Source organism: Nicotiana attenuata, unplaced genomic scaffold (genome assembly GCF_001879085.1).
Source record: "Nicotiana attenuata strain UT unplaced genomic scaffold, NIATTr2, whole genome shotgun sequence".
NCBI classification, from domain to species: Eukaryota; Viridiplantae; Streptophyta; class Magnoliopsida; order Solanales; family Solanaceae; genus Nicotiana; species Nicotiana attenuata.
The window spans coordinates 204,532-215,005 of record NW_017670396.1 but is presented as its reverse complement, the minus strand read 5'-3'; the positions used below and the strand labels follow the sequence as shown (position 1 = coordinate 215,005).

At 42.1% G+C, this 10,474-nt stretch overlaps 1 protein-coding gene across 1 annotated transcript; it reads left to right on the top strand.

Annotated features, from left to right (window-relative positions):
• The first annotated feature begins 5,770 nt into the window (after positions 1-5,770).
• Positions 5,771-9,571, top strand: LOC109238830 (pentatricopeptide repeat-containing protein At1g18485-like). The gene has a single exon (XM_019405311.1). It carries the CDS (start codon positions 5,773-5,775, stop codon positions 8,524-8,526), a length of 2,754 nt encoding a protein of 917 aa, XP_019260856.1. The 5' UTR covers positions 5,771-5,772; the 3' UTR covers positions 8,527-9,571.
• Positions 9,572-10,474: the final 903 nt, after the last annotated feature.

The window sequence follows — 10,474 nt, the reverse complement described above, 5'->3', positions numbered from 1 at the left end:
CAGAGCTCGATTGCCAGAATAAGCCCCACAGTGGACTTCGTGGACTTCTTCTAGTATGCGTCGCGTTTGATTCGGGCCTAAGCATTTCGCTAGAGGGCCGCCATACGTCCTCTTGTATAGGTCATTGTGAATGATGTTGTACCTGGCCGCTTGCATTCGAAGCTTCTTGGCTTCCTTTTTATCATCTAGGAGTACGCCATCCTGCAAGTATGTAACAATACGGTTGCGACAGTCCCAAGTTCAATTTATATTCCTTACCTCGATTTGATATATCGATGAATGGAGGAGGGTGACCACGTTTCCTTTTCCGGTTATGCTTCTAGTGGCTGCCACTAATTTGGTGAGGCCGTCTGCTTTGATGTTTTGTGCTCCAAGGATCTGGTCGAGCTGCAATTCGCCAAACTCGGGCAGTAGTTTGCAGATCTCGGCCTGGTATCTTTGCAACCTTTTCTCTTTGATCTGGAAAGTCCCTGTGACTTGGTTGACGACGAGTTGAGAGTCGCAGCGTAGGATGACCTGTCTTGCCCCGTACTTGAGTGTTAGCATTAATCCTGCAATCACGGCCTCATACTCGGCCTTGTTGTTAGTCATTTCCGGGCACCTTATGGACTGGCAAATCACTTCGCCTGTCGGGACTTCGAGCACAAGTCTTAGTCCGGACCTTAACGCATTAGAAGCGCCATCGGTGCACAAAATCCAAAGACCTTGCGTTTGTGGAGAAGCGTGGGCGGAATCTTTTTTGACTTCGGGCATTATGTTTGCACTGAAGTCGGCAATGAAGTCGGCAGGGACTTGTGATTTTATCACCGTTCTCGGTTGATATGTGATATCATGCTCGCTTAATTCTATGGACCACATAGTTAACCTGCCCGATAGCTCGGGCTTATGCAAAATGCTTCTCAAGGGGAAAGTTGTGACTACCGAGATGGGGTGGCACTGAAGTAGGGTCTAAGCTTTCGTGAAGCTACGACCAAGGCCATGGATAATTTTTCGATGTGGGGGTACCTCGTCTCGGCATCGATTAAGGTTTTGCTAATGTAATAGATAGGAGATTGTGTACCTTTGTCTTCTCGGACCAGGACCGCACTCACCGCCACTTCAGATACAGCGAGGTAGACGAGGAGGTGTTCCCTAGGTTCGACTTTGGAAAGCAACGGCGGTGATGACAGGTAAGACTTTAACTCCTTCAGGTCTTGGACGCACTCGGAAGTCCACTGGAGGCTGTTATCCTTCTTGAGTACGCTGAAGAACTTGTGGCATCTGTCGGATGATCGCGAGATGAATCTCAATAGGGTGGCGATACGGCCAGTCAGCCTCTGAACATGTTTTTTGCTGGTTAAATGCTCTGGTATTCCTTCTATAGTTTTTATTTGGTCGGGGTTGACCTCGATACCTTGTTGTGATACTAGGAAGCGCAAGAATTTTCCTAAGGTCACGCCGAATGCACATTTTTCAGGATTTAGCGTCATTTCGTACCGCTTGAGTATATCGAAGGCTTCTTTCAGGTAGTTGATGTGATCTTCTTTCCTTTTGGACTTGACCAACATATCGTCTATATAGACTTTCATGGTCTTGTCGAGTTGATCTTTGAACATTTTGGTCACCAACCTTTGGTATGTCGCCCCTGCATTTTTCAGTCCGAAAGGCGTAACTCTGTAGCAGTACGTTCCTTGGTGGGTGATGAAGGTAGTCTTCTCCTCGTCCTCCTCTTCCATGAGGATCTGATTGTAGCCCGAGTAGGCATCTAAGAAGCTCAGCAGCTCATGTCCGGCCGTTGCGTCAATGAGCTGGTCGATTTGAGGTAGCGGGAATGAATCCTTGGGATATGCTTTGTTTAAATCTGTAAAGTCCACGCACATCCGCCACTTTCCGTTCTTCTTTTTCACCATGGCCATATTTGCGGCCCATTGAGGGTATTTTGATTCCCTGATGGAACCATTTTCCAGTAATTTTTTGACCTCCTCGCGGACTGCATTGTTATTGCAGAATGACCTTCCCCCTAACCTGCCTTACCGAGGGGTGGAATGGGTTAACGTTCAACTTGTGTGTGGCGATCTCCTTCAGGATACCTGGCATGTCTGCATGGGAAAAAGCAAACAAGTTTGCGTTAGCAATTAAGAATTGACGGAACTTACCTGGTTCTTGAAGCTTGCAGTCGTTGTAGGCTTTCTTGCTGTGGTCGTTATCATCAAGTTGGACGGGGTCGAGGTCTTATATGGTTGATCCCGCGGCTTTCACTATTTCTGTATCTCTGATGACGTCCTTTCTTTCATCACAGCTCAACCTCGACCCTGGTAATTGCTTTGCCTCTTTTGTTTTGCCCTTCATTTGTTGGGTAGTTGTACAATCCAGGGAGATGCGGTAGCATTCTCGAGATGTGTGTTGTTCTCCTCGTATACTGAATATTCCCCACAGGGTTGGGAATTTGATAACTTGGTACTAGCTGGAAGGGATGGCCCTCATGGCGTGTATCCAAGGTCGACCTATTATGGCGTTGTACGTCGTATCCTGGTCCATGATGTGGAATGTGGTTTCCAGGGTGAAGCCCTTGGCCAGGACGGGCAGTGTGATTTCTCCAGACTTTCTTTCAACTGCATTGTTAAAACCTGTTAGCGTGATGCAGCGCGACACTATCTTATCCTCGAGTTTCATTTGTGCAAGTACTCGAGGGTGGATAATGCACGAGACGCTCCCATCGTCCACCATAATGCGTCTTACATCTGTATCTAATATTCGTAATATGATAACAAGGGCATCATAGTGAGGAAAAACCAAACTGTGGGTATCCGACTTATCGAAGATGATACTTTCTTCGACTTCGTCATACCGTTCATGAGTGATCGACCGTTTGAGCTTGTGGGTTGTGGTGAATTTTACGCTGTTGATCGAGGCGTCGTCTCCGCCACCGATGATCATTTGAATGGTGCGAGTCGGTGAGGGTGGTTTCGGCGGTCCCTGGAGTTGTTCACGTCCTCGGTCGAAGTTGGTCCTCCCTCGGTTGCTCAGCAATTCTTTGAGGTGTCCTTGGTGAAGCATGTTTACGACCTCCTGCCTTAGAGCGATGCAATCCTCAGTTTTGTGACCTCGCCCTTGGTGGAACTCGCAGAGGGCGTTTGACTTTCTGGTGCTTGGGTATGACCTCATCTTTTGTGGCCACTTCACTTTTGGTCCGAGCTTCTCCAACGCATAGACAATTTCTGAAGGCGACACACAAAAATTGTGAGCGGATAATAAAGGGGGCATACCTCTCTCGTTCCGATGAGTCCTTGTCCTTGGTCTAGATGAGCCTTCTTCATGGCGGTAGGGAGGCATATGGCGCTTCTGATATTTGGCTGATGCCTTTCTCAGTTGGGTCGCGGCGCTGCAAGATCCCTCATGGCACCGTTTCTTCGATCCTTCCTGGATTCGGCCTGTATCGAGGTCAACCTAAGGGTTGGCCCATTCAGGTCATTTTCGTCAGCACGGACCTCGGCACAGTAGGCATTGTGTATTTCATCCCAAGTGGTTGGAGGATATTTCATAAGCCGACTTAATAATGTTTTGGTCGCCCTCGAGCCATTCCTATTTAGCCCGTTTTTGAAAGTTGCTACGACCATTCCTTCCGATACGTTTGGTAGAGTCATTCTTATTCGGTTGAATCGAGCGAGGAAGTCCCTCAATCCCTCTCCGAGTGACTGTTTGATGGCGAATATGTCGTTCACTCTTGTCTCTGCCTTTTTGGCCACAACATGGGCCGTCACGAACTTGTCGGCCATCTCTTTTAATGTTTCAATGGAGCGCGCGGGCAATTGTGAATACCAAGTTAATGCTCCTCCGCTGAGGGTCTCACCGAACTTTTTCAGCAAGATGGAGGACACTTGTTCTTTGGCGAGGTCATTACCTTTTACAGCGGTGACATAGTGTCACGTGATCTTCGGGATCGGTCGTGCCGTCATATATTTTCAGATAGGGCGGCATTTTGAAGGTCTTTGGTATGACATGCAGGGCGGCTTCGTCACTGTATGGTTGCTCAACGAACCGACCAGCATCTCTTTTTGGCAAGAGTTTTGGGGCACCCGGTATTTTGTGGACTCTTTCTTGGTGCTCTCTCATTTGGTCCCGAAGCATTTTGTTTTCATTTTCCATTTCTTTCATCTTTCTCAGAAGGGTTGTGGGGGTCTCGTCACCTGCATTATTAATATTGTGAGTGATACATGTTACTGGATGGAGAGGGTCGTGCTGCTCGGCCGTTGTCGGTGCAATGCAAGTCCTTGCGTTTTCTCTAACTGCCTCCTGGGCGGGCTTGTCGAGGATGCTGGTCAGCGTGTTTGTCAGCCAAGCCATAAGTAGTTTTTTCACTCCTGGTGGCGCCTCTTCCGTCGTGGACGTGGAAGCTCCTTTACCGCGGGACGTTGTGATACTGCCGTGAGGGAGGGGCAACACACCTCGCCTGGGAGAGGCGTTAGGCGGCATATCTTTGCCTTCTGCTTCAGAAACCTCATTGATGGTGTTCAAGAGGTTGGCAGTGAGATCGACCACTGCCTTCATTCTTTCTTCTCCATTACCTGCCATGTCAGATCTGTGCGTACAAGGAAATAGGAGTTTTCCCCTTTTTTTCTTTGTGAACTATGCTAGTTATAGATCTAGAAGAGACTCAAAATTTAACTAGGAAATTCCCATAGACGGCGCCAAATTGTTTGACCAAAAAACGTAAATCTTGGGCTAAACTAATTATTTTTATGTAATGAGGGGTTAAACCTAGTTAATGATAATAACCTTAGATTTATAACCGGTTAACACAGATAACGTAGAACAGTGTTGGTGGGGATAAAATGCAGTGTGCATTTAATATTCCAAACGGTTTAGTAATGAGAGGTAAATATCAAGTAGTAAATAACACTAAATGGCATCAACGTAAATAAAGAGAATGATTCACCCAATATTGAATGAGGTGGATGATTCTTGTTTCTGACAGTGATGAATGACAGACAAATCCTAGAATGTTGGATATATTCTCGGATCTGGTGAAAAAGTATTGAATAATGGATGATAGAATCTTAATGAAAAGGTAATGTTTGTATATTTTCTAGAGAGAGAGTCTTCTTCTCAAAAAGTGTTCTTATCAAAATAAATATTACATGCCTTTTCCCTTATTTCTTTTTCTATTTATATGGGACATACCCCTAGTCAATCCTAAAAGTACAAGTATAGAGAATATACTCCCAAATATCCTATTACAAAAACTAGCCGTTGATACTGCCCTTGATACTTGACCTCAGCCGTTATTGACTACCCGGCCATGAACCCCACTATTTACTAGTCGACCTCGGCCACATTATTTTTCGTAATACCACTTCATGCTAAATCTGCTTGAGGCGAATTTTGACCTATACAAGAAAAAGTAAATGATGAATCCAAAGGGCTATATAGATCCCATATAAAGAATACTTTAACTTACAAAAGCTTAAGTTTACCGTTGTTTGGCCCTCCACTCTACGACATTATACATTTTAAACTCCTAGTTCCTTAGTAAATTGACTTAACATAGAGTTGAATTGAGACGAAGATGGCAAGTATTTTAGGAGTACTTAAAATATCCATACACAAAATAGCCGGAGAATGTTGGGTTCATTTGCAACAAAAAGTTCCTTTCTATGAGGTAGTACGAGAATTGACTGCGAGTTGACTCTCTGTTATGTAACTATAAGTATTTTTTCTATTTATTTAATTTTTATAAGTTTGGATAAGATTTTACCGAATAAGATTGAATTTATAGAAACTGACAATGCCCATATGTTTACTACTCCTGCTACAAAATTAAATTCGAATAGGATAAGGAATGCGAAGACAGAGCCTTGCCATGCGCGTTTGATGTTCCCACTGGCGAGCTTCCCCATGGCTCTGGCGCCGCCACCGCCGCCGCCGATCTCATGCTGTCACCACCAACGCCATCGAAAGCCCCATTTTCAGACCGTCATTTTCCGTCCAAGAACCAACAAAGGCACGTTTGCAACTACCTCTCTTCCAAAATCGGCAGGCTCGCTTTGCACTCCTACACCTGATGAAGGTTCTATAACTATAACACCCCATTTAGAGAATCAGATTAAGAATCCATTAATACTGTCCGAAAAGATTGCGCAACTGTCCGAATCCAAAACCTTGTCGGAAGTTTTACCTACATTTCAAGATTACCTAAACAGTGGCTTTTACCACTCGTCTGAAAAAGCCGAGGCCTTAGGCGTACTCTTACAGGCCTGTGGTAAACAAAAGGATATTGAAACAGGCCGTAAAGTCCATGAGATGGTTTGCTCATTGACTCAGTTCAAAGATGATTCTGTACTCCGTACGCGGCTCATCACAATGTACTCAATGTGTGGGTATCCTTCTGATTCTCGCTCTGTTTTCGATCAGTTAGAAAGCAAAAACCTGTACCAATGGAATGCTCTTATTAGTGGATACACAAAGAATGAGCTTTGGTTTGATGTTATTTGTTTATTTATTGAGCTAATGACTTCATCCCAGGATAGGCCCGATAATTTTACGTTTCCTTGTGCTATTAAGGCTTGTGGAGGGCTTGTTGATGTTGGTTTAGGGGAAGCCATTCATGGGATGGCATCAAAAATGGGTTTAGTTAGGGATGTATTTGTAAACAATGCGTTAATTGCTATGTATGGCAAATTTGGTCTTATTGAAGAAGCTATGAAAGTGTTTGATCATATGCCTGAGAGGAACTTGGTTTCGTGGAATTCAATGATTTCTGGGTTCTCTTCAAATGGGTATATTGAACAAAGTTTTGGTCTTTTCAGAAATATATTTACAGGAGATGAAGTTCTTGTTCCAGACGCAACTACCATGGTTATTATGCTGCCAATATGTGCAGCAAAAGAGGAAGTGGATTTGGGAAAGATTATTCATGGTCTAACTGAAAAGCTAGGACTGGCGAACGAGTTAACAGTGATTAATTCTTTAGTGGATATGTATTGCAAAGTTGGGCTCTTTGCTGATGCCCAAATTCTGTTTGAGAAAAATGAGAGCAAAAATGTGGTCTCTTGGAATTCAATTATCGGGGGTTATTCAGGAGAAGGAGATGTTAGAGGAACATTTCATCTTATGAGAAGGATGCAAAGTGCCAGTGAATATGTGAAGGCAAATGAGGTCACTCTGTTGAATATTTTGCCTGTGTGCGTAACAGAATCAGAGCAGTTGATAGTGAAAGAACTGCATGGCTACTCGCTTAGAAATGGTCTTAAATACCATGAGTTGTTAACAAATGCTTTTATAGCCGCCTATGCAAAGTGTGGATTGCTCAGATATGCTGAGCTTGTATTCTGTGGAGTGGCAAATAAGACAGTAAGCTCTTGGAATGCACTAATAAGTGGCAATGCTCAGAGCGAGGATCCATCCAAGGCTTTGACTCTGTCCTCTGAAATGATGGGTTCTGGTTTGCTTCCTGACTGGTTCACTATTGGTAGCCTTCTTTTTGCTTGTTCCCGCTTAAAACAGCTACTATGTGGTACACAAATTCATGGTTTTGTGCTTAGAAATGGTCTAGAAACAGATACGTCTACAGGGGTTTCCCTAGTTTCATTTTACATGAATTGTGGAAAACTTGAACTTGCACAACTGCTATTTGACAGAATAGAAGATAAAAATATTGTATCCTGGAATGTGATGATAGCTGGTTACTTGCAGAATGCACTACCAGATAAAGCCTTATTTTTGTTTCGCGATATGGTATCTCTTAGATTCCAAGCTGAAGAAATTTCTGTTACAAGTGTCTTGGGGGCTTGTTCAACATTGTCTGCTGTCAAGCTGGGGAAAGAAGTTCATTGCTTTGCACTAAAAACTCACCTAATAGAGGATACTTTTGTCCATTGCTCAATCATAGACATGTATGCAAAATCTGGATTCATAGGAATGTCCAAGTATGTTTTTGACCATATTCCGCTCAAAGATATAGCATCATGGACAGCTATGGTTACAGGATATGCAGTTCATGGACTTGGAATGGAGGCCATCAAGCTATTTCAGGAAATGCAAAAATTGGACTTCACGCCTACGAGCTTGACATATGTCTCTATTTTAATGGCATGTAACCATGCCGGGCTCATTGAAGAAGGTCAACAGTATTTTAGAGAGATGCAGATCTTGCATGGTTTAAAACCTGAATTGGAACATTATGCATGTGTAATTGACATGCTGGGTCGTGCTGGACAGTTCGATGATGCCTTAAATCTTATGGCCGAGATGCCTATGCAGCCAGATACTCAAATTTGGAGCTCGTTGCTCAGTTCATCTATGATTCATGCCCACTTAAATCTTGGGAAGAAATGTGCTGAGAAGTTACTGGAATTAGAGCCAAAAAGAGCAGAAATTTATGTTTTAGTATCCAATTTTTTTGCTAGATATGGGGACTGGGATTCTGTTAGACAATTGAGGCAAAAGATGAAGGAGTTAGGCTTGCAAAAAGAAATTGGTTGCAGTCAGATTGAAATAGGAGGAAAAAGCTATAACTTCGCCTTTGGCAGTATGCTTTCCAAACCGTAAGAGCTATAGTGAGGGTAAATGTGACCAAGGGAAAGAATTGAGCTGGTTAGTACCTAAGATGATTTGGTGCTTCAGCATTTGAACAGAGAGGGTAAAGGATAAATTGAGGTAGGTTAGCAAGAGATCTTTAGGATTCTATTTCCTAGTACCATGACCAAAATCAACTGCTGCCTCCATCATCCAGCACAAAAGAAGGAAGCACAAGTTAGATGCACACTGTTGCATGATAGAATGACCTTTCCCTCTTATGGAAGTTGTTATCTCGCTCGGCATATTCCCTGGAGTTTCTCCACTGGCAGATGAATTGGGATTACAAAACACGATTAATCACTTGACTAACGTTCTTCTTGTTGATGACTCAAGGTTTTCCTCAAGGAAAGCAGTTCACTAATTACCGCAATTTGCTTTAAGTTAGTGCCCAAAATCATTGTTAGGGAGATAATCACAAGGATTGGAGTAGAGGCACTCTCACAATTTTTAAAGATGGTTCTCCTGATGAATGATACAAGGATGGAGTCAATTTGACCTGCTTTTGATTAGCCTCCCAAATTGTTCAGATGTACATATAGGCATAATCATATTCCTTATTCTGTAGTTTGGCTTCTGTTTTAATAGCAAACTGTGTTTGCTATCAAGAACGACTCACTCCATGAAGATGTTTTACTTTTCAAAATTTGAGGAGCCGTGCAGAAGATGTTTTGAAACTTAAGTTCAGCATGGAATTTCAGTTCTTATAAATGATGAGCGACATGAGGCTGGAAGTCCAAGGGTCAATTCTGTGGTAGTCTAAGAAAATTTCCGCCTGACCTTGTACATTTCTGTCGTAGAGAGACGAATCAGTCATTGATTTTAGGTGCTTGGTTATCGCATGCTGGAATCCCCTTGGTGCTTCACAGCATTGTATGTTGTTATATGTAAAACTTCGTTTTGTTGAGTGTAAAGAGAAGTTCTAAGAGTGGAATTAAATATGGAGGGATAACGTTTGTTTGGGAATACAAAGGATGTAAGATGTATGGTAAAGGAGTTGGATACTTCTTCATGCCGACTTTCAATCTTTCTAAAACTAGACGTAGAGAATGAATTATACATTACTTTTACTCTTCTTCCATCCATACCAAGTAACTTGAAGTAAATTGTTAGTACTTCAGCTAAGTGAAATGAGAATTATATTCTATGTCCTAGACCGTCCCTTCCCTTCCCAAGAATTTGTAGTCCAAATATCCAACAGTATTCTCCGTCCATTTGACATCAGTGGAAGGAGTGCAGGTATAACTTGTCAACTAGTTCGACGAGTGAAAATGTGCAAACCAAACCACATGTTCAAATGTCGCAAATAAATTGTACATTAATCTTCATTTTTTGGGTTGAGTTAAACTTCATGTAGAAACAGAAAAACAAGACCCCATTCTATGCAACATTTCCGCTAGCCAAAGCTATAGATTTTGGGTACTTGTTGATTAGAATACATGTAACAAAGTTTCTGACAGCGGTCTTGATCCTTGAGGTAACATATTACGAAGAGAAAACGATATTTCCTAAGTTTCAATATATACTATTTTATGACTATGTAAATTTTATTTCTACTAGTTTTATGCTACGCGCGTTGCGCGTGTAACCTATCTAAATGAGTATTAATTTTTTTAAAAAATTATATAAATATTATTTTTGAATTATAAAATAAATGTGTAAATTTATATTTAAAAGAATATTGATTTGTATAGCTATAATTCAATAAGGAACAGTTGTACCTTCGTTCTCTATATTTTCTTTTAGCTCTTTTACTACTACCTTAAATTGCTTATGAATATGATTTATTTCTATTAATTTCAATATATCTCACTTATCGAGTATTATAATTAGGTTTGTGATTTATATGAGTATAAATTCACAATATGTATTCAATGTATTCATATAATTAACTTAAAGTACACTATAGTACATATTACTT